At 46.3% G+C, this 24,835-nt stretch overlaps 1 protein-coding gene across 2 annotated transcripts in view; it reads left to right on the top strand.

Annotated features, from left to right (window-relative positions):
* The first annotated feature begins 5,256 nt into the window (after positions 1–5,256).
* The window catches only part of MYZAP (myocardial zonula adherens protein), an 86,184-nt gene continuing 66,605 nt past the window's right edge, over positions 5,257–24,835 (top strand). For both annotated transcript variants that reach the window (XM_063089707.1, XM_063089708.1), the window contains exons 1-2: positions 5,257–5,441; positions 16,751–16,837. In XM_063089707.1, the coding sequence (XP_062945777.1) occupies positions 5,367–5,441; positions 16,751–16,837 (162 nt within the window). In that variant the 5' untranslated portion in view covers positions 5,257–5,366. The remainder of the gene's footprint in view (positions 5,442–16,750; positions 16,838–24,835) is intronic.

Raw genomic sequence — 24,835 nt, 5'->3', positions numbered from 1 at the left:
GACTGAGTCTTCTTCCCCCAGGAGCTATCCAAGTATTGGTCAACTATTCACTGGAGTAAACTGCAATTCACAAAAATCCTCCAGCTTTTCGTGGATCACTAAGTGCTGTTGATTTTCTGCCCTGTGAACCAGCCCCTCATTTCCATTCTGCTGCCACTGACTCTCTTAGGTCAGAGACTCTTTATATCATATCAATGCTATTTCAGTACACTCCAAAGGACTCGCCCCACAGCCTCTGCTTCCATCCATATGCCTCTCTGCTGCCTGCCATCTTTCTTAATACTGATCTGATCATGTCACTGCCCTACTCACAAACCTTCAATAGCCCATCACCTGCCATGAAGCCTCAACTTTATTCAAGGCCCTTTGCAATCTAACCCCATCCTGCTAGTCTCTGCCCTTCCCTCCTGCCCTGAAGTTCAAGCTGAACTGACTAATGTGCATTTCCCAGACCCTCTGACCCTGCTGTTTCCTCCAGCCTCAGTTTGGAATGCCCTTACCTTTTACTTTTCATTTTTACAGCCAGCTCCCATGCCACCTTCCTAGGGAAGCCTCTCCTGTTAGTAGCAGCAGCTGCTTCTCCTCTGCCCACCACAGGACTTTGGACACACCTCCAGTCTGGCCCTTATCCCAGTATAGGAGGTGAATTGTCATGGACACTGGAGCCATCTTGTCTGAGGTTATTAGTATTATTAGTGTTACTAGTATTGGTACTGTGGACAAGTCACTTCACCTCCTTGTGACTCAATTTCCTCATCTGCAAAATAGGGATACCATAGTACCTTCCTCACCGAGTTGCTGTGAAGGTTAAATGTGTTGATGTACTTTAAGCTTTTGAACACAGCAAGTGCCATATAAGTTTAGCTATCATGTTATTTGCTAAGTGCATGTCTCTCTTCCCAGTTTGATCATGAACTCCTAGAAAGCAGGGGCTATCTTACTCATCTTTGTGTCCTCAGTGCCTGACACATAGGTGCTTGGTACATATCTGTTCAAGGAGTTGGCTTATTACTACTCTGCCAATTGCTCATTTGTTCATTGGGTTAACTGGTGAACCAGCATAATTGTTTTCTATCAGCTTGTATTCCCCAAGGTGGGTCAGCAGCAGGTTCCAGCCCCTATGTCTAGACAAGCTTATAAATGCTGTGTATCCGAGTGACTTGGCCAGAGTATTAGGTTCCTCTCAGTCTGCCTTCCTTATCTCCAGGCCCTGTTCTCTGCTCCTCAGATGCCCCAGTGAATATGGGTGTTTCTTTCTCCACTTTATTCAAAAGGGCTTTGTAATTCAATACCTTTGTCCTCGGGTTGAAAATGTGTCCTTTTTCCATTGTGAAAGCTTGGTCTGTTTGGCATTCAGAATGAGAGGGCTGGCTGGTTAGCTCAGTTGGTTAGAGCATAGCCTTATAACACCAAGGTTGGGGCTTTGGATCCCCATAGTTGCCAGCTGGCCAAAAAATGAAAAGAAATACAGAGCAGGAGAATACACCAGGATTTTGGGATATTGTCACAGCTGAGTGGAAGACGACTGTATTGGTCCATTTCTGTTGCTTATAACAAAATACCTGGAACTGGGTGATTTGTAAGAAGACAAAATTCATTGCTTACAGTTTCTAAGGCTGGGAAGTCCAAAGTACAGGGAACATATCTGGTGAGGGTCTTGGTGGTGGTGACAGTGATGGCAGAGTATCACATTGTGAAAATAGTGAAGCAGAGAGAGATATTAACCTCCTCATTCACTCCCCCTTTAAAGCCCTCAGAACCACACCCTGACCACCATTATTAATCCACTCACTACGGCATGGTCCTACAATCCAATCACCTCTTCAAGGCCCCACCTTTCAATTACTGTAGTAGGATTTTCCACCCTCAACAGTTACAGTAGGGATTAAGCCTCAATGGGGTTGCAGGGGAGGGCATTCAATCTACAGCAAGGACAAAAGGGAAGCTTCAGAGACACAAGACTGAAGAGGGCACAAAATATCAGGAAGCTTTATATTGCTTGGGCTCACCTACTCTGTGCCCTTATGCAGCAATTTAATTCCTGATCATTTCTGCCAAGAAATAATGATAGTCTTTGCTGCTCAGGACTTTGCTGGAGAAATGGGTCTCATCATAAGACTCTCAACTAAAAGTTGCCAATTGAGCTTGGAGAGGGTTTAGTACAAAGCAACAAAGACAATTAAGAAAGCAGAGACCTGGAGGATACGAAAGAGAATTCTAGGAACCAGGATGGGAGATGGAGGTTACAATTCAGAAATTGATTTCAAGAAAATGAAAGGTGTTTGTACAAACATCCTGAATTTTCTACACACCTGTGATTCAGCAAATAAATCTAGGACAGCTCTTAGGCATATGTGGCTATTACTATAGGAAGGGATGGCAGCAAAGACAGTTTTGTCACAGCTCCTGTTCCCTCCAGCCCAAACAGGGGCAACCCTCCATCACCAGTGCTCAGGGAGAGCCTGCACCGGGCTGGGCATCTAAAGGGAATACGGTGACCTCCCACACCAGAGCCCTGTCCCTGTTCCTCTCCCTTCTGTCCTCTTCTGCATTCCCTGTTCTGTAGACTCTGGAGGACTTCAGACTGGGGCAGAAGTTCCTGGCCTTTGATTCCTCTTTTGAAAAGAGTCAATCCTCCTTCCTTATCTTCTCCCGGAACTATTCATAGAAACCTGTGACTGTGACTCATTTTCGACTTCTTCCTCTCTGTTCTATATCTACCTTTCCAATAGTTTCTCCGTCCTACTTGTCTCCCATTTTCCTTCTTTCCCCTCCTTTCCCACTTTCTGGGGGCTCCCACTTTCCTCTCTCTTGCAGTTCCTTGTGAGCTCAGCTTCCAGTGTTGGCCTGGGAGGGAGGGGCTATGGCATAAGCCAGAGCCTGGCATCTGCCCAGTCACCATCCACAGTCCTTGGCGACAGCCAGTGCTGGGGAACTGACCTGGCTGGGATGATCCTAGGGCTCTGGCTGCTTCTGTTGGTAAACTGCTTGGAGACCTCGGCCCACCCTAGAACATGGGTTGGCAAGGATCTTAGTGTCTGTTTTGCTTGACTGTGAGTGAGTTGAAATCTTGCTCTGTAATATCGTTTCGTCATTCAACATTTACTGTGCACTTACCACATGCCAATGATCTGTTCTAGACACTGGGCAGGTAGAGATATGAACAGGACCCAGTTCCTACACAAGCTCATAAGCTGGGGAGCAGACTGTTGCTTCTGTAAAGAATTATAACACAGTGTGAAAAGTATTATACTGAAAACCTGAAAAAGACTTGAGCGGATGGAGGAAAAATGAATCCATGGACCACCCTTCCTCTCAAATGGTGACTCCCTCTTGGGTGGCCAATTGGGTGGTCAACACGATATAAATAGACATTGACAATGCCAGGTTATTTTGACTAGTCTGAACAGCAGCCTACTTCCTTTCTTCCCAGGGCAAAGTAACAAAACAACAATAATCATTAGCCTCTTTCTCCTGAGGTAACCATGCAGGTGTCTCTAACCCATGTTGGCTCTCAACAGCCGTGTTTTGACCACTTTTTATTGAAAGGCAGACCCAGCTTTCAGTCTTACAAAACTTTTCCAAGAGCAGGGGGCTGCGTGGAAATAGGATGGAAAGAAACTTCTCACAAACAACCTCTTTTGGAAGGAAAGAGAGGAGTGTAGTGAAAAAGCAGTAGGCCTGGAGTTAGAAGGCTAGTTAACCTAATGAATGCGTCTGGCCTCGACTTCCTCATTTGTAAAATGGGGGTGAAAACAGTATCCACTTTGGGGGGTCATTGTGAGAATTAGATAAGAAAATGCATATAAAGCATTGCTAACAGGAACAGCTGTGGTGAGGATGATGATGGGGATAGTAAAGAACAGGATGTGTGACTCTGGGAAAGTCACTTATATATGCTGGCCTCAGTTTCCTCATTTGCAAAAAGAGCATGTTTCACGGGATCATTTGGAATTCTGCTCAGCAACATATCTTGAGCATCTTCCCTGTTGGTGCCACACTGGGCATTCAGAGAGGGTTAAGACCTGGCCCCCACCATCCAGAAGGACAGGGGACAGCACACTCATGGATGACTCTAACAGAAGACATGGTCCCAGAGAGCTGCTAAGTTCACGAGCATGAGCGTTCAGGGCAGGGGGGCCTGGAGAGCGTGGTGGGGAGGCAGTTTTCAGACACTGGACTTTGAAGGATGGGTAGAGACTGTGTCTTCCCTTGCTGAAAAACACTTTATCCTCAGGATGAGGGCCAAATCCTTTAGCTGAGCACACAGGTTCCTCTGATCTGGCCTCAGCTCCCTTCGGCCGCCCTCCACCATTTGCTCTTTGCACTATGGTATTTCCAGTTCCTGAAAAATATACCATGCCTTCCCTCGCCTCCCCCCCATCTGTGAAGTGCCAGTTCTTTCAGCCTGGAACTCCCGCCTCCCTCTAGGATACAGCAGAGTGGAGAAGTGGGCGCTAGGGTTGGACTGAGGGGTTTAAATCCCGCCTTGGCCACTGAGCAGGAGTGTTACTCAATCCCTGGGTGAGTCACTGTCCTCATCCCCAAAATGGGAATATGAGATAATAATAGTGCCTACCTCAAAGGGTGCTTGCCAGGATTAAATGAGGTAATACATGCAAAGTGCTTCGCAGCCGGGCCCACGGAAATCATTGACTAAATATGAGCAGTTGTGATGAACACTCTACATGTGGCTTACTCCTTGCATTTCAGGTCTTAGCTTAGTCATCATCATCTCCAGGAGGGCTTTTCCGGCTCCAAAGGTCGGTTTGTGTACTCCCACAGTACACGATATCTCCTCTTCTACATAGCACAGACACCTGCCACCTCTCCGCGTCCCCACCAGACTGCAAACCCCTCGCGGAAAGGAGCAGTCCATTCTGCTGGCTGCGGAAAGGGACACAAGATAGGAACTTAATAAATAACGAATGAATTGTGGGGTGGAGGTCCCCATGATCTCCGGGGTGTGGCAGAGACTGCTGGGGGCAGCCGGGGGTGCGGGTGCGCCATGAGGCTGAACGGGCAAGCAGACCTCGACTCCGCGGGCGACAGAGAGCGCCTGGGCGTCCGGGGTGTCCAGGGCTCCTTCCCTTCCCGGGACTGACCCTGGGAGCGCGCGGCGGTGGGAGACCGCGGTGCTCAACTTTGGCCGGGTCTGCGCCCTGCGCAGAAAATGCTGCCAGACGGGTCGGGCGAGCGCGCCAGGCCCCGCCCCGGCCCCGCCTCTCCGGGCCGCCCCCGCCCGCGTCCGCCGCGCCGCAGCCGGGGCTGCCGGTGGCCCGCGCACCCCACGCAGGGCGGACCCCGCGCTTATTCGGCCCTGGAGGAGAGCCCGCGCCCAGCCCGCTGCCGACCGCCGCTGCGGGATGCTGCGCTCCACGTCCACGGTCACCCTGCTCTCGGGCGGCGGCGCCAGGACGCCTGGGGCGCCCAGCAGGAGGGTGAGTAGCTGGGGGCAGGAGCCACCGCCGTCCCGTGCCCTCATCCCGGCCGCCCCCTCTGTTGGGGTCTGGGAATGGGGACGCGGAGGAGCCGGTCCTGGCCACGACGCTCCACCCTGGGCTCAACTTTCCGGACCTGGCCTAGCTTGGGCCGTGACCCTTCCTCTTGACGCCCCTGGGGCGCCCCACCGGCTGGTAGGAGCGGGCTTAGGGGACTTTATGGAATTCCCTGAGATTTCCTGTCCTTCCCGCTTTCTCTGTCAAGCCAAATTTATTGGTGGCAGAAGTTTAAAAAGCAAGCGAGACATATTTGCAGTGTCCCTACCTTGAGACCAAAAGTGATGAATGTATTTTAAACCCAAACTTTTCTCTTTCCATTGAATAAAAGAAAGAAGGGGTCACTGTGTCCTCTGGTGATAGAATAACACTGATTCTGCAGCAGGCTTAGCCAAGGTGGACACCACTTTGCAAACTAGAGGTCCACAGCTGGCTACCCTGGAGCCCAGTTGTGTGGGACTTCAGTTTATGCGAACCATTTTCTTCCTTCTCATTTAAATGTTAGCACAGTGGCAGCAGAGGTAGCCCTGAAAGTCCTGGGCACCATGTCCAGGGAGGTTGCCCTTTGGAAGCACTCTTTCTCTTCAATCTTTGTTGCATCTTTCCCCACCTCTCCAGGTGCTCTGTGAAAGAAGCGCTAGGTATATGCAGATTGCATCTTTCACGTTCCATGTTTCTTCCAAGATCAGCACCTGAGAGCACACTGCCAGGGGCTTGGCTTGTGGCTTTTCAGTTCTTCCATTTATCATGATATCCAGTGCTTATCATGAGACTTCTGTTATCACATTTCCCCAAGGTTTAGCTAAACAGGTGGTTAAGTCCAAACCAAAACCCTCTTTGGTACTCCTGTCTGCTAGTCTTGTAGACATGCTTATTTGCTTTACCATCAAACAAGTGATAGTGGTCACCTAAGCTGTCTTTAGCTCTAGAACAGAGGCATTGTGTTACTATTGGCGTGGGCCAAGTGATGGGCTCTGGGATGTGTGTTTATGTGTGTGTGTGTGCACACACCAGGCACTTAAGGTTGAGAGAACTCTAGTTGTCCAATCATTAGCCTCATAGAGCAAGATCCACATTAGGTCCAAGTGAGTATTTGCCTTTTGTCTATGTAAAACTTTCTTGGTTAGAACACAACTGTGCTTGAGAAGGAATGAAGTCTCAGCTAGCCCTAAGCCTGGACAGGGTCACATGTGTGATACTGCATAAATTGCATGAATTTCTCTAAGTTCTCCTGTAGAGGTGAGGACTGGTTGGGGTGACCAGTGTGATATTATGGATGGATACAAATGAGTAGTATACCAGATAACATTTCTAAAGTAGTATGCCAGATAACATTTCTGACGATTTTTTTTTCTCAAATATTTAGAGTATTTCTTTAGTTATAAGTGCTCTGGTGTCTGGCACATTGTGACACACTGTTGAGAAACTTTGCCTTTTGAATAAGATGGCAGAAATACTTTGGACTGGAAGATCAGGGCTCTGAATCAGACCATGCAGGGCTGTCCTGGGCACCCTTGTTCTTGTTCTGGAAAAAAGATACCCAAAGGTCGTAGGGTTCTTTTTATAATTTCTAACTCTGCTCATGATTTGCAAATGTCATAGGTTCTGTGTGTGTGTGTGTGTGTGTGTGTGTTGGGGGGTTGGGCGGGGAGGGACTCCGGTGGTGGGAAGCTGTGACTCGTTGATTGGTTAATAGATTTATTAAACATTTATAGTTCTCCTTCTGTGTGGTGCAGGCTGTGGCATTGTAGTCCACTCCAATGTGGAGGCAGACATTGTCACAAACTACTGTCATACAAAGTGGTAATTATGATAGTGGGGTAGAGGCTTTATAAGGTTCTGTGAATGCTAAAAGGAAAGGTTCTTCCTAAGCCATCTGAGGAAAGCCTTTCACTATAGATGACGTTGGAGTTTAGTCTTGCAGGGTGAGTAGGAACTTGTAGGGCCATTGACATTATTGGGATACTGAAAGGAAATATCATTTATCTAAATGGATACTTGACGTATACTGTATGATAATGGCATATTGGACCTGCTTTGGGACAGAACACTAACTTTTTAGGAAAACAGGAACAGGATGTCTGGAAAATAAAATTGCAGACCAAACAAGTAATCATTAAAGATGTTCCTGAAGTTGAAATTTTTCAATAAAGACTGTACTGTTCTCTCATTCCTCTCTGACAGTGGACAAGTGATGGTCCTGAATGATAACATGTTAGTCATTAAAACTGTACTTTTGTCTTATCCAAAGAGGCTGCGGAAGAAACCAGACATTCAAGCCAACCAGAAATGGTGGTGGTGACAGCTGACACTGAGCAGGGAATTCTCTGCGTCAGCCACTAAGGGCGGTGTGGCCAACCAGACTGTCACCAGTTACCCTTTGTTCAGTGGCTGCCACCTGCAATTTGTACTTCCTTCTTATCTGAAATTATCTTTCAAGGAAAATAAAAACAGGTGGGGAGAGTAACTTCTGTCCGCTGATAAACAAAGCTCTGAGAGGCACTTATGGATGCCAACTAGCAGGAGTTGTGAAATTAAAAAAAAAAAGAAAGTCTGCCTTCAAACCAGTTGTGCACTAAAAATAGTTTTATCTATGGCAACAGCAGGAAGATAAATTGGCTGGAGGATAACCACAGCCAGAATGATGACCTTGGGGAATGGGGGGGAGACATTAAAAATAATATTGACATTGCTTTATGATTTTGAAAGGAATTTTGTAAACGTGAGTTAATCCCGCTGAATGAGGCTTTGAAATGGAGGGTCAGTTGTGAGGCCAGGTTGTGTGCTTTGTGGGGAAGGCACGTGTTCCTTTGTGTAGCTGGGTATTTTTGGATAAGCTGTTCTGCTAGGGTGGTGTGAGATGATAGACCTGTCAAGTGTTTTCTCCAGTACCGTCCTCTGTCGATAATAAGAGACTGCTGGCTAGTGTTGCTGGTATGGTGGCCCCTCAGTAGCACGTAAAAACCAAAACAAAACAAAACCCAACAAGGCCACAGGATAGGATTATCTCCTAGCCTGCCCTTGCTGATATTTTGTTCTATTTGGCAAAGGCTTCCTCTGTTGAAAACTGGAATGGGCCTGCCAGTCATCAATCCCTGGCTAATGCACCACTGTCCTATGTCCCATTTCTGCCTGATTGGCTGAAAATAAAGAATTCTCCTTAGCTGGCCCATGAATGGGTCAGGCAGGTGTTTACCTCATTTCCTTTTTCTGGTAGACATAAACGCCTGTGTGCATAAGCTGTGTATCATCCTATAGGCTCAGAGGAAGGGACAGTATGCTCAGGCACCTTGGCATCTGGTGGAAGGAAGCTGGCTGCAGCTTCCACTGGGGGAGGGAGGTGGGTCCCGCTGCATCCAGCAAACAGGCTCTTTACCAGAGCCCTCCTGAGCTAGCCCCTGACAGGCCAGACTGTGAGGTTAAGGAACCACGGGCTTAGCCAAAAAGCTTCTGCCACTAAAAAATGACAGTTGTAGACTCAGAAAAAAATATCCCAACTCTATGCTTTTATTCTTCCATTTTGCTGTGTCTGATGTAGGGTGAACAGACCTGAGTCTGAGGAATGTTAAGGAAACTTGATTTTTCAAGACATTTATGGAGATCCCATGATTGTTCTGTCAAGGGTAAGGAATGTGATTTTGACCTGTTCCTTGTCTCTGGGGCACTGAGGAAGGGCTGCCTAGGAGGTCCCTGTTGTAGTTTATCTACACTGTGCATCCACATCTGCATAAGAGACCTGGGCGCTGGTGTTACCACTGAGCTTCCGGTCACTTTGGAAACCCTTTCAAATCAGTAAGCCTCCAAAGTTGGTGTCTAGTTGAGTTCAAAGAGCTGTAAATCCGGGGTTGAGACTGTGTTGAAATGTTTCAACCTAAGGTACTTTCAGCCGTTATGTGCGTTATGGTCTTAAAACAGTTTCAGTCCTTCTCCAGCACACCGAAGAGTAATATGGGGGTGTTTACCTCTTTCCTTCTTTGGGTGAGTGGTGTTTCCTAAATGCCAATCACACTGCTGACTCTTATTCATTGTTAAAAGCCAGAGAGGTCTTTCTAAAATTCAGAATCCAGTCACCTGACTCCTCTGCTTCAAGAGCCTCCTCCGTACTGCCAGCAAAAGTTCAAACTCCCTAGTTTAGTATCCAGGCGCTCTGATCTGGTCCTTGCCTGTCCTGTCTCCATTCCACACACAGACACTTCCCAGATATTCCAAATTACTTGTCATTCCCTGAACTTCCGATGCTGTTCCTTGCCCCTTTGCCTTTCTTCATGTTTCTCCTCTGATGAGGCTTGTCTCCTCCAGGAAGCCTGCCCTGAACCCTACTTCCCGTGCTTCCCTGTGCACCCTGCCATTGCTTGCGCCTGTGCACCCTGCCATTGCTTGCGCCCGTGCACCCTGCCATTGCTTGTGCCTGTGCACCCTGAAATTGTTTGCGCCTGTGCACCCTGCCATTGCTTGTGCCTGTGCACCCTGAAATTGTTTGCGCCTGTGCACCCTGCCATTGCTTGCGCCTGTGCACCCTGCCATTGCTTGCGCCTGTGCACCCTGCCATTGCTTGCGCCTGTGCACCCTGCCATTGCTTGTGCCTGTGCACCCTGAAATTGTTTGCGCCTGTGCACCCTGCCATTGCTTGTGCCTGTGCACCCTGCCATTGCTTGCGCCTGTGCACCCTGCCATTGCTTGCGCCTGTGCACCCTGCCATTGCTTGCGCCTGTGCACCCTGACATTGCTTGTGCCTGTGTACCCTGACATTGCTTGTGCCTGTGCACCCTGCCATTGCTTGTGCCTGTGCACCCTGACATTGCTTGTGCCACCTATGATTAACTACTTCAGGAGAGGGTTTAGGGACCCTCCCTCCCCAGGCCTGGTGGAATAGGTGCTTAAAAAGAGGGGTCTCACGAGGGTCCTAAAGGAGCCACACTTAACATCCAATTGGCAAATGGAAAAACAGGAAGAGAAGCCGTGGGATAAATCCAGCCGATCACCTCTGACCCAACTGGGCAGGAAACAGGTGATAAATGCATGGGAATGCTGGCCCAGGTGCGGGTTTGATAGTTCTGGGAAGGCCTCCAAATATTGTAGCTGCCTCATCCTGTTGCATCCTGTTGCACAGTTGGAGTTTCATTTTTTTGGTTAAGTCGGTGGTTCTCAACCATGGTTACACATGGAATACTGGGAAGCTTAAAATAGCTATGTCCTGGCCTCACCCTGGGCCAATTGATTGAGAACTTCTGAAAGTAGAGAATAACACCAGTATTTTTTAGGAAGCTTTCCAGGTGATATTCTAATGAGGAACCAAGAATGAGAATACTTCTTTAAGCATTGCCCTCCCCTTACAGCTTTCTTGGAAATGCAGATACTCCTGGGACAGTGTTCCAGAAAGGTCCCATCAGCCTTGTGCGATGGTGGTGATGGAGGGGCGGGGGAGTCATAACCCTCCAGGTCACACTGGTATTTTTTTGTGCCTTCATTGACCTCCGTGTTTTCTCTGGATCTTGGCTTTTTGGGCACATAGTGTGCCTGGTATGGAAGTGAACCAGAGAGAGCGCAAGGAGAGATTGCTGTTCTCCTGTTTATGACATTTGCCTGGAGGCAGCTGTGGTACAGGAAAGAGGGGCTGTGAGACACTTCACACCACCTGGAAAAAGTGTCCAAGTATGTAGATCAGGGGGCAGCCAGCTACTGTCCCTGGGTCAAATCTGGCCCTTAGCCTGTTTTGTGTGCCTCTGAGCTAAGAATAGTTTTTACAGTGGTCTGAAAAACCTAAATATTTACTATCTGGCCCTTAACAGAAAAAGTTTGCCTCACTTTGGTGTAGATAATTGGGCTGCAAGCTCAGGGCCAAGATGAGGTGTGCTCTGTTCCACACACAGCCTGTCCTGCAGGTTCCGGAGATTTGATACTTGTGCTGAGCTTGGAGAGAGTGGGGTCTGTCCCCCGGCCACACCCACAGTGGCCACACCTTCTGTCATTAGGGGCAGTTAGACGGGGACCCACAGTCACAAAGTGGACCAGGCCTGAGAGAAATGTAAATGTATTTGGCTAATTTCCTTAGGGAAATCCACCTTTGTAAATTGATTACCAAACCCTTCACCTCCCTGGGGTCATCTTTTCCACCTCTTTTTATTTGAGGTGGGTATTTTCCCCTTGGGTGAGCCCCAGGTGCCAGAAGTTGAGAGCATGATGGTATGTGGATGCTCAGAGTATCCCCTAGGTGAGAAACCCAGGCTCTCTGCCTCCACAAAGGGGGTCAGAAACAACGCCCCAGAGGACCCATGTAGTTCCCAGGTACCCTGAGTTGCACAGCAAGAGCTTGGTTGTGCCTTTTCTTGTGGAGGAGGCCTGAATGCTATCTACCCCTACCTTGCCATCCCTCCCATGGGAGTTGGTTTGAAGAAAGTCGGAAGGCTCTCTAGGGAGTTTCAGGTGTATTCTCCTTTGACTTTCTTTAAACCAATCCCCATGGGTTTCTAGGAAAGAAACCCATGCTGACATTTATTGAGCCAAGCACCTATTATGAGCAAGTATTAGTTGATACTACGATGAGCACTGTAAGGGCTGTAAACGTCATTATGGTACAAAGCTTGCTTGGTCTCTCCCCCATGTTTTCCCTTCCATCCATTTTGTAGTGCATGGAACATACGAGGTGCTTGATAACTGTCAGTCGAATTATTGAAATGACTCAGATTTGAATGTTAGTTTCCTCCTCCAAAGATTTGAATGGCTCCCTATGGTCCTCTGACTACAGCATTTGTAGATTGTTAAGAGTTTGGCCCTTGCGTACTTGTCCATTTTGCTCTAGCTTAGGCTGCAGGCCTACTTAGTCTCTGAACAATGCCATCCTCTGTGCCTTTGGCCAGCCTGCAATGCCTTGTCTAATCGTGGTCTATTGTTATGATGATGATGATGGATTCTCCAAACCTCACTGACCTGAAAGGGCCTTTCTCTTCTTGTATACCCAGCTGAGATGTCATCTCTAGAAGCCTTTGCATATACTACCATATACAATTGAGATTACTGTTCTCCTTCCTGTATGATAATAAAGGACACCTATAGAGTATTTAATATGTGCCAGAAACTGTTCTAAGCACTTTGCACATATTAGGTAATTTAAACTTCACACTGATCCTAAGAAAGTACAGTATTGCTAGCTCTGTTTTATAGCTCAGGTAACTGAAGCACTGAAGATTAAGTAGCTTTCCAAAGGTTTCATAGCTAGTAGGTGTAAGAGCCAGTGTTGGAACCCAGGAAGTGCAGTTGCCTCATGCTCTAAACATTATACTACCCTGCCTCTCAGTACCTTGTATTGGTTACACTGTGTTCTTGATTGCCTTGTTTGGGTGTATTTCTAAATTATGAGATCCTGGGGCATGGCTATTTCTTTGTCTTCAAGGTACCCTCATAGCCCTTTAAAGTATTTTACAAGTAGTGGGTGCTCAGTAACTGTGAACTATGCTGAGTCCATCTTCCTGCTGTGATTCACTGGAAGGGACCCTCACTTCTGGTGGGGCTGGTCCAATAATGGTGTTCAGTGTGAGTAAGATATAATTCTCCACACTGTTCAGAACACAGGCCTGAACCAGCTGCTGTGGGAACCCCTGGGAGTAAAGTGCCCTACCTGCCTCTCAGGTACTGCCCAGCCTCACGCAGCTCTGGGTATTGTGTATTCAGGAAATGATTCAGGAAATCATGGTGATCAGCATCATAAAATGTAAATCATAAAATCATAAAATAAAATATAAATCAGATATTAAATAGGCCTGAAGCCTAAGCTAGAGCAAAATGGACAAGTATGCAGGGGCCAAACTCTTAACAATCTACAAATGCTATAGTCAGAGGACAATGGGGAGCCATTCAGATCTTTGGAGGAGGAAACTAACGTTCAAATCATAAAAGAAATATAAATCATAAAGTGCTCAGAAATAAGTAACATTGCTTTGATCTTAGTCAGTGGGGGATTTTCTTATGGGAGATTGCTGAAGGCAAATGAGTAGAGAGAGGTAGACTGTACCAGGTCTAGCTGGTGCATGGGTTCAGGGGTTACTTTCCTTAGTGCTTCTGTTAGGAATTCAGAGCACCTTCTAAACCTTCAAGATGTTCTCCTGCTGCTCCTGAAGTGGTTCTGTGGATTTGGGAAGATTAGTCTCTCTCTCTCTCTCTCTATCTTTGTGACACATTATCTCTCAATCTTTGTTATTGCTATTATTATTACAGTTGCAGATAACACAGAAATTCATTTTATGGAGATAAACACCATCAACAGTTCCCTTAAGGGTAGTTTTCCCCCCTAATCTACACGTTATCAGAGTGTATTTAAAAAACAAAATGGGATTAGTCTTAACATTTTGTTCTGCAACTTTCTTTTTTCCCTAAGACAGTACCTTTGGCCATCTTGTTAGGAAGATAATCCTGTTCCAAGCTGGGTTTAAATTGCTCCTGTTCAACCAGTCCACAGCATTTGTTAAATGATACTAGTTATACCCCTTAATGTTTCCATCAAAGCATCTCTACTGACAAGAGTAAATGCTTAAGACTGGGCCCTGGAGTGCAGCCTTAAGCACCTGCTGCCATTGCCAAATATCTTTGAAGTCAAATGATTTATTTTACAAGTTCATTTTATTTTATGCACTTTGTTTACCATGTGGCTTTCTGTACCCCAGTGTATAAATGCCTCAGCTTGATGTGTAAGATGTGCCCAGGACACAGTAGGAAGTGTGTTGAGGAGTATGAAAATTCTGGGCGGGCAGATGAAAATGGGCTCAAGTAGGGGGAGGAGCCGCCTCACTTTTGGGTGATTAGACCTATGGGGTCCCTTTCTGAAAATTATGGTCATTAGGGATTACCCGTCTAGGATAATCAACCAACCAACAGGCATCACTTGCAGTGCTAATGTCCCAGATCTATTGCTGGAATTGTTATTTTCATGGAAAGCAGAAGGGTGAAACTAAGTAGGTCTGTTTTATTTTGGAGCATGTAGGATTATACGATGATGATAGTATTTAGATAATAATAAAAATATCTAACATTCACGGAGGCTTGCTATGTGCTAGACACCCTCCTTTTATCTTATTTTATCCTTGAAATTCAGAGAGATTAAGTGACTCGCCCATTGTCACACAGCTAGTAGATTTTGGAGCCTGTGTGTATGCATGTGTGTACCTGTGCGTGTGTGTGTGTGTATGGGATGTGGTGCAGGAGAAAAGCACCTCCTTTTCTCTGCAGAATTGTGCCATGGATTAGACCAGCCTAACAGAGAAACTTGTTGAGCATCCCAGATTTGGATTGCCTACCTGGTGTGAATCACACTTTGATGTTTGTGCAGATGCCGGACTGGATTCAATCAGTCTGAGTGGCCTGGAGTTGCAAGGTTGCCTTTCTCTGGAGGGACTCAAATTCCTGTCATCATTGTTGCCTGTCAGGAAAGAAAGCTACCTAGTGGAATAGCTTGTTTTCTTTTCGGCCAGCTTGACTGGCGGTGAGCTTTCAAGGTTAGTTGCAAAGTTGGCCATATAAGGGGCAGTGATAGCCCTGGGGATCAGGCCACATGTGACGCTGAGGTCACTGGGGAGCGAATCTTGCCCAGAGGAGAGTGAGGATGGATTTTCGGAGGACACAATTCAATACATAATGGAGGGCAAGCAATACTCCCATGAGTGGAGCCCGTGTGGCATTTCAGGCGCATAGGGGGCAAGGAGTGTAAAGGCTAGGAGCACTGGCTCTGGAGACCTCCTGGCTTCACATCTCAGCTCTGCCATTTCCTAGCCTTGTAACCCTTCAGAGGCTTAGCTTCCTCATCTGCAAAATGAGTCTGGTAAGAGTACCTATTACCATAGGGTCGTGGTGAGGATGGAGTGAATAAATACATGTAAACACTTAGACGGTGCCTGGCATACTGTAAGTGCTAAATGCATGGCTAGCTACTATTGTTATTATTGTTATTGCCCTCTTGTACTACAGATTGTAGTCCACTGTCCACCCTATTGGGCAGGAAAATGACTTTGCTCCTAGTCACCCTTCGTCAACAGAATATTGATAAATCATACAAGTTGTAGCTTCTCTCACTGAATGGTGTAATGCTTTTTTTTTTTATATTAAGAGAAATGGTTCAATTTAGACTTCTAAAAATCATTTAGGAGCCTTTATCCCAGCATGTCAGTGAACTTTGTTGGCAGCCTTTAATAAATTGACATGAGAACCTCAGTGATTAGTGACCAACATTCCCGGTGGTATAGACAATTAAGGAGTTAGATGTTTTATCAGCTCATGATCATATAGTCTCCTATGCTTTTCCAGCTGTCTTACATTTAGACTACGCACATGGACAGCTTTGGTTTCGCTTTTTATTTTTTAATTGTGGTAAAATACTTATAAAACTTACCGTCTTAACCATTTTTAAGTGTGCACTTCAGTGGCGTTAGTGCATTCACGTTGTTGTGCAGCCATCGCCACCACTGATCTTCAGAGCTTTCCCGTCTTCCCGTACTGGGCTTGCCATACTCATGGAACACTGCTCCCTGCTCCCCCGTCTACTTAACTCCCGGCGGCCACCACTCCACTTCCTCTCTCTATGAATTTGACTGCACTGGGTACCTCATGTAAGTGGAATCGTGCAGTATTGGTCTTTTTATGACTGGCTTATTTCACTTAGCATAATGTCCTCAAGGTTCACCCTTGCTGTCACCTTGTGTCAGAAAGGCTGAATAATATTCCGTCGTAGGTGGATACCATGTGTTGTTTATCCATTCATCTGTCATCAGACATTTGGGTTGCCTCCACCTTTTGCCTATTGTAAATAATGCTGCCATGAACGTGGGCATATAGACTTTTTTTAAAAAAAACTTTGTGATTAAACACATACATATCTACTGTAGAAAAATTAAATATATAATCAAGTAGAAAGCACCCTCCCACCATGGTCACCTGAAAGCTTACCATTTATAGATAACCACTGTTCATAGTTTGGCCCCTATCCCTCTAGCTGTAAAATGAAATTATTCTATACATATTGTTATGAAATCTGAGCTATTTTTTAAAAAGCATGTTTGAAATCTGTGAAGTAATTCAGTAGTTTCCTTGTTTTGAGCAGCAAGGTGGTGGGTGCCCATGCTGGCAGGCAAAGGCCGGTCCTATCCTCAGAGTCCCCTGTGACCCCCATTGTGAAGTTTAGGAACAGACTGTGAGAAGCCCGACATCACCTAGCTCCTTCTGCCCCCAATGCTGGTTCCTAACTGGCCTCTTCTCTCCCTCTCTTCCAGGCAAATGTCTGCAGACTACGTCTGACCGTCCCTCCTGAGAGCCCCGTTTCTGAGCAAAGTGAGAAGAAGGTTGAGAGGAGAGAGCAGGTGAGCCATCTCTGAGGCAAAGCTCTGGCAAGTTCTTGTCTTTGTGCTCTTTAGCCTGCTCCCACTTCCTTCCCCAAACCAAGCTGTTTGCGGAGGCTGCTGATGATGTTGAAGGCCTCGTGACCTTGCCACCTGCCTCCCATCTTCCCAGAAGTCAGCCCTCTCTTCTCAGAGGGCTCTGCCAGTGTTGTCCCCTGCTCTCGTTTCTGGTTGAACACTGGCTCTGTGTTGCCTTGAAGCTGCAGGGACATTGGCCTTAGTGACAGGTGCTGTGGCAGGGAACGTGGTTTTTCCTGAAACAGCCCAGTGCAGGTGAGTCAAAGGGCCCATTGTGAGCTGCCGGTGGGGCCCGAGCCTTTCTCAGCAGCTCGGAGCAGTGGCTGGAAGCCCGGCTCATGCAGTGGGGGGAAAAGCCTAGCAGGCAGCTGTGGCATGGGGAAAGGGCACTTTCTTGGCTGGAGAAAGGAGTTCAGCAAACATTTCTGTGCCAACTCCTGTGCTAAGTGCTGGGGCCATGAAGATAAGTATGACTTTGTCCTTGCCTTAGAGGAATTCACAGTTTTTCAGGTGAAACACGTAGAAATAAACAATGATGATGTGGTATTCCAAGTATTAGGATCCAGCCACGTGAGAAGGGCTCTGGGAACACAGAGTAGGGAAGACTTGACTGCTCGGGAGGTGACATTGAAGTGGAGGCTTAAAGGATAAATAGGAGGTCCTGTGTACCTCTAGGCCCATGGCCCTGGTCAAGCCATTTTACTCATTCACAAGCAATTAGGGGGCACCTGCTGTATTCCAGGCATGTTCTAGGCACTGGGAGTATAGTGGTGAACAAAGCAGTATACGAAAGAATACCTGGCTTCCCTAGAGCTTATATCCTAGTGGGACAAGAGTGAAAATAAACAAAATAATTAAGTTCATTTTATAGGGTTTAGGAAGTAGTAAGTACTGGTGGAGACAAAGTAAGAGAAAAGGATAGGAGTGCCAGGAAGTAGGTATACTTTTTCTTATACATATGTTTTATATGAATATAAAATAAAACAAAACGGTGTGATATAGTATAATACAATATAAGTTTAGTAAATGAAATTATGAGGCAGTGACTTCTTGAAACACAAGACTTGCTTTGGAGTTAACCAATAATGTGCTCAATTATAAAAAAGAAAGCTTCTCCTTGATTGATAAAGGGTTGGTAATGTCCTTAAATTTACTGTAGGTCTTTGTCTTCCCTTCTCTCCTCTTACACCCTTCTTCTTTCCACTTCTACCAAAAACAAAGAGCCATGTATGCTAATGCAGATGATGAATGACAGGGGAAGGAAGCAGGGAGGAAGGAAAATGAAGTTATGACTAGAGGAAGATGGGGGTATAAAGCGGTTAAGCTGCTCAAAAAGAGCAGATGTGTCCTTCTGAAAGGGTCCAGAAAAACAGCTGGTTCCAGGTTGGAGCAGGGCCTGGGACACCTGGTGCTAGAAAGTTAGGTAGCACTCAAAGACCAAGGGGTCATAGCAAAGGACCCAGGAGCTGACTTGAGAGGGCTCTCACTGGCCGAAATTGGAATGACTTAAGCATCAGAAAGAATAGTGACAGTAATGGGTTATGACACATTGAATTAAAAAAAAAAAAAAAAAATCCGTGAGTATATAGTGGTAATCAGAGAGGGGCAGGGGGAGGGGAAGAACAGGGAAGGCTCTTCTTTATAGAGCACCAGCTAATTAGTTTAGAAAAATCTGTTTTGCAACTTCCAGGTAGGCTCTTCAGTGGATACAAAAATATTGGTGAAAGGTTATTGTGGAATCGGATATTCACATGGTCTCAAAGTATTACCTCAACAAATTACTTACTGATTCTAAAGGGACAGTGTTCTGTACAGTGGAGCAATCTGGCAGTCAACGTTTCAGCCAAGTGATCCAACCTAGCATCACCAGTAGTGAGACAACCTGATTGTTATGTGACTTCAGAGGTGATGCCATTAAGCAGTACACAATATCACCTATTTAATATTCACACCAAACTCGTTTAAATGAATCTAGTAATAAGGGAACAGATCCAAAATGTGGGACATTCTACAAAACAATTGGCCTGAACCACTCAATAAATTCAATTGTCAACAACAACAACAAAAGATTAGCATCTGTTGTAGACAAGAGGCTAAAGAGGCTTAACATTAAATGTAATGAGTGAACCTTGGCTACATCTTGGGTCAAAAAACCTATAAAAGATATATTGGGTAATTATACAATTTTGAATATGAACCATGTATTAAATATTATTGAGTACACATTAATTTTCTTACTTGTGATAATGGTACTGTGCTTATGTAGTGGGACTCTTCTTTTAGCTTCTTGTTAGCTTTGAACATTCTCCAAAGAATAAGTTTGGGGGTAAAAGGTCATAACCAGAAAGAGAGAGAGAATGGCCAGGCTTCAACTGCCAGGCCCTTGTTGATGACCAGGGTTGCGTAGGGCCTGCTGTTGCTGTGGGGGAGAGGGGACATCCCCTTCTGCCCTCACTGCCCCTCTCCCTTTCTGTCCCTTTTAGAGCCAACAGCTAGGTCAGAGAAGTGGGCCTGGGCTGTGTCCAGGTGTACCCAGGCTGCTTAGAACACTTTTTGAAGAAGGGATGCAAGTGGGAGTGAGTGACAGGACAAGGGTCTTAGTGGCTGTGCTGTCCCCATGGTAGAAGAATTGGGGAATTTGGTCTGTTGGAGTTAGACCCAAGCTGCATGCCTGGGAGATTCTCGTGAAGGGTTCCTGAGTGCTGATACTGGAGTGGTAGATGCCCTGGAGGGCCTGGCACTGCTGAAGAAGAGTCAAGTGTTTCCAAGGAAAGAGGCTCGAGTGCTTAGCAGAGTTGATAACCAAGTTGTATACCAGTTTGCCTGTTTGTCTTGAACAGTGCTTTTCCAACTTGTTAAAGCAATCGGACCTCTTTTTTAAAAAAATAAAAATAAAAATGTTTATTCTGAACGCTTATATATAAACCAGACAAAAGTGGCGCTGGTAAGGGCCAAAGTCCTCCCAGTCTCCCTTCACCTGTCTAGTCCCAGGCACCATCCTGCAGGGGCCTGAGAACCCCAAGGCTCTGAGGAGCCCAGGACAGAATCCACTGGGGTAGACTAATGCACCATGATGCTACTTACACCAGGTGGACCAGGTATGCTGTTTGAGTGCCTGTCTGCAATCGTTGGTGACTCATTTTAGAAGAGCTGGGGTAGAGAGGAGGAGGGTGGGGCATGCTGTTTTCCCAGGACTGAAGTCCTTGGGTGGTGGCAGCACTTGAAGGTTCTGGTGGTAACTCTGAGGCTTTCTGGGTGCTTTCGTCACCATGTATGTACTGGCCAGGTTCCTGGGCCTGAGTCAGTGTGAGCCAGAGGCCATGCACCAGCGAGGAGACTCTGCAGGGTCCCCTTCCTCTGATGTGGTTTCAGCGTGGCAGCCACTATGGGACCCACAAAATTGCAAAGTGCAAGAACTCTGCGTGACCCTCCCTGGTCAGATGACTTTGGTTGCTTTGAAAGCGGGTCTGCGGTAAACAGAGGCCAGGGGATTGGAGCTGGCTTGGATATGGAGGTGGGAAGCTGTAAATGGCCCAATTGACTTCTGATGAAACAGAACTGTTCAGAGGATTTCCAGGGCCCTGGGACAGCTGCAGCTGGCCGAGGGCAGGGCTAGGACTTAGTCTTGGACACTGTTATAGAAGATGCTTAGTGTATTTTGAGGAACTGGGATCCCATGGGGCAGTTGGCCACGTGTAGATGCCACTGCCAATTGGGCCATTCTTCTGTACACTGTTCTCAAATCATCGGAGAAAGGAATTACTCACAACGAAGGTGTATCACAGGTGGTGCATTTTGCCCAGCTCCATGAAGGTGTGTTGCAGGCTGCTGGAGGCAATTACAACCAAGTCAGCATCTTTTTATGGTGTTGTGTGTTCGTGGGGTGTGCTTCAGAGGCATCCTCCCCCTAAGGAAGATGCCCTGGCTGCCTGTGCCTTTTAGTGCTTCTCTTCAGGAGACATCAGCTGCCCAAGACTGCTTTCTCCAGCCACAGATGAGCTCCCAAACACTCAGCTTCCTCATCTTTAAAGTAGGTACGATAATGCCTGGATGCAAAGAGTGAATGAGCTAATATGTGCCAGGTACCCACCATGGTGCCCAGCCTCTCATATGGACTACAGAGGCAATGACTCAATGCCAGTGTGTTCCCTTGGAATGCCAAACCCAGTGGCCCTTGGTCTTTGCTTTCCTCCCTTTAACCCTGGTGCAGTCATTCCCCTTCCTGAGACTGCTGTCCTGCCGCTCCTTCCTCTTAGGCATCCTTTTTGACGTCATTCTGTCCTTGCCTCCTCTCTCAGCACAGACCTAACCTCAGAGAACCCATCCATGGCTTGGTGCTGCGTCTTTGGGGAAGATGCCACCCGCACGTCAGCTCTGCTCTCTGAGCCTCGTCCTAGTGGCTGTGCCTGTTTTCAGTATTATTTTTACATACCAGTATACCAATATTTTATTGGTGTGTTACCATTATTTTAGTATTTAAAATACAAAATGCAGATCATTTTTGTGAACATATACCCAGAAAGTTCTAGGCTACGTTAAAATCTTGAATGGAACATAGGTGCACTCATTGAGAAAACGTTCTGACCATTCCCCTCTTTTGTTGAAGAGCCCATTGCCTTGATTACCAGTGAGAATGTGTCTTTTCTCAGGTTTTTTCATCACGTGTATTTCCTCCAGAGCCAGTTTGGGTCCCATCACTTCCAGGAACCTGATGGAGTCATCTTGGACACAGGGCAGGGACGTTGAGGAGGAGGTTGGGGATGGTTAGGGGGAGAGAGGGGAGGGAAGGGGGAAGGTGGTACCTGCGCCCAATTCCCTGCCCTCCCCTGGGAGCCTGAGCGCCCTCCCTTCTTCCCCGAGCAGATTCCCTCCCCTTCTCCTCTCATTTTCTCCATAGTGGAATCCCTTCTCTTTTAGGGCCTGACCCCTACTTCTCTAAGATAATTTATTTTTACTAGAACTTTCTTCCTCTAACAGCCTGCCTGAGAGATTCAGTCCTGGACCTTGGCTCTCTCTCACATGAAATGATAAATGTGGACAAAGGGTAGGAGATGATGATGATATCTCTCCTTTTAAGTAAAATAGCTGTATTTTGTTATAACCTGATAAACACCAAAATACTGATGTTGATATAGTTGCCATGTGACACCACTGGTTGGCCTGATGGCCAGTTCCTCTTGGGCTACCTCATTTGCCCCAAACTCTGCCCATTTAAAACCAGCTCAGTTCACATCTTGGGCACAAGGGGTGACAGTCAGCTTTGTATCTCATGAATATTCATAAACAATTTTTAAAAACTCCAACTCAATAATATCTTCTTTTTGGGGGGGTTTTTCTGCCCCCACCAGATAGGTTCACTTATTATCTCCCAAGAACATGGCATCTCCTTGCTCTTCAAAACCCTTGCAAAGGCCCTAGCCCATGCCTGAAGTCTCTTCCCAGCTGTCACTCAGTTTATACAAGGCTTTCCTGTACTTCAAGGCTCACCTATAGGCCCCTTCCTCTCTGAGACCCTCCCTGACCACCCTGTGCTTCAGTGAATACCCCTCTCTTGAACTACAGGCAGACCCCTCTCACTTGGCACCTAGCCAGCTGCTGCTAAGAAGAGCACATATGTATATATACATATTTCTGCAAAATTTGTGTACCACATATACTTAGGCATATACATATATATAGAAATGAAGCAGTGTCTTTTTATTGTGTCTCCCCAGAGCCTAGTTCCCTGCCTTGCATATAGTAGGTGCTTAATGAATAGCTGTTGATTATGATGATTGAGTTTTATATTAGTTTCCTAGGGCTGCCATGACAAAGCACCACAAACTGAATGGCTTAAAAAACAGAAATGTATTCTCTCTCAGATCTGGAGGCTAGAAATCTAGGAGAGAGGTGTTGGCAGAGCCACGTCCCCTCTGCAGGCTCTAGGAGAGGATTTTTCTTTGCCTCTTCCAGCTTCTGGTGGCTCTTGGCAATCCTCGGCTTGTCATGGCATAACTTCCATCTTCACCTAGCATTCTCCCTGTGTGCATGTCTGTAACTGGCTCCAAATTTTCCCCTCTTTAAAAGGACACCAATAATATTGGATTAGGGCCAACTCTAATGACCCCATTTTACCTATCACCAAATAAGGTCAAATTCTGAGATACTGGGGATTAGGACTCCACTGTCTATTTTGGGGGGACATAATTCAACCCATAACAAGTTTCCTTGCATAATGTAATCACCTTGAATTATATTAACAACTTAAATATATGAGCTGTGGGCTTTTATTTGTATGTTAAAAATCATTAATAATATGGTAGAAATCACTAATGATATGCTAAATAGTTTGTGGGCACAAATTTCATGTTGAGAAATTGATAAATGTGGAGTGTAATGTTTATAAAATTGTTAAACATTAGAATTAAAATTGGTAGTAGATGATTTGGAAATTAAATACCTATCATTCTGAAAGAACTTTGTATGTGTATGTTTCCACATTCTTATCCAAATCCATGTGCAACATATTCCCGTGGGTGTGGGCGTGTACACACACACACACAGAAGAGTCAGAACCACCACCAGCTATGACAGATTTATCGTGTTGAAGAAGGATCTGACTGCATAGTTGAATTTTAGGGAATCTGATTTGAGCTGATTGTGAGTCTTTGTGTTGGTGAAGTCCTTTGCAAATTGACAAAATAGCTTGAAGCAGATAATATTTTATTTTATTTATTTATTTATTTATTTATTTTTTAAAGATGACCGGTAAGGGGATCTTAACCCTTGACTTGGTGTTGTCAGCACCACGCTCAGCCAGTGAGCAATCGGCCATCCCTATATGGGATCCGAACCCGTGGCCTTGGTGTTATCAGCACCACACTCTCCCGAGTGAGCCACAGGCCGGCCCAAAGCAGATAATATTTTAAATAGCTAGTAACATCCCAGGATTGTAGTTGTCCTTCAGTGACCTGTTGTTTTTAAAGAAGCTATTTCTCTCTAGACCTTTGAGAACCCTGAGTGAGGGTGAGCAGATTTGAGAGTATTTCAAAAAGTTCATAGAAGGATTCATGTTATCTTTTAATTCCATTTTCCACGAACTTCTTGAAGTACCCTCGTATATGGGTGTGAAGGTAGAGTTGCAAACTTATGTAGCCCAGTAAAATGTTTAAAAGGAAGAAACCCTCGCCACTGGTGTTATAGTCCTCTTTCCTTTAAAAGGCCTGGGTGGATAAGCCTGCTGAGTTCTCGTCCTTGGCGTGACTGTTTATACAACATCACAGTCTGTTGCCAGGTGCAGGAGTGTGCAGCCATGATTCAGAGCTTTAGATGGGGCTGGGGCTGCCCTCTGTGACAGCAGGCAGGGACTCTGCGTGCCTGTCAGAGATAACAGCCCGGGAGGTCGAGGGCGGGGAGCGGCCTGGGCTTCTAGTCCTGGCTCCCTCACCAATCACTGCAGTGGCTGGGCCAGTGAAGTCATCTCTAGGGGCCTCAGTTTTCTCTGAAGTGGAAATGATAGCCTAGAGCTAGTGTTCTCCCATGTTTCTTTAGCTGTGGGACTCTTTATTCAGACTGGTATATGTGGAAGTGCCATTGGTAAAGCAGTGAATGTACAGTGGCTGTGGTTTAAAATTAGGCCAGGCTATGTTGGCTGCCCCCAGCAGCCTCCTCCAGCCCCTCCAGCCCACAGCCTTATCGGACACTGAGGGGGAGCTGAGAATATTGTTTAAAAATGCTCTGGACTATACAATCTTTTCAATTTTTCTAACCTCCTAAGACTTTGTGATCCTCTCCCCATGAAGAGAAACCGAGGCCAGTGCAGGGGTGAGCATTTCACTGTCAGAGCCAATTTGATGACTGTAACGAGAACAGCAAAAAGACCCAAGAAGAGAGGGGTTGACAGACAGACTGTCATCCAGATGGACATGTAGAGTTTATTAGGAACCCAGGTGACTCAGAATG

Source organism: Cynocephalus volans, chromosome 3, assembly GCF_027409185.1.
Source record: "Cynocephalus volans isolate mCynVol1 chromosome 3, mCynVol1.pri, whole genome shotgun sequence".
Classification (NCBI taxonomy): Eukaryota; Metazoa; Chordata; class Mammalia; order Dermoptera; family Cynocephalidae; genus Cynocephalus; species Cynocephalus volans.
Note: the sequence above shows the minus strand (reverse complement) of the source record. Positions and strands in the feature narration are given on the sequence as shown.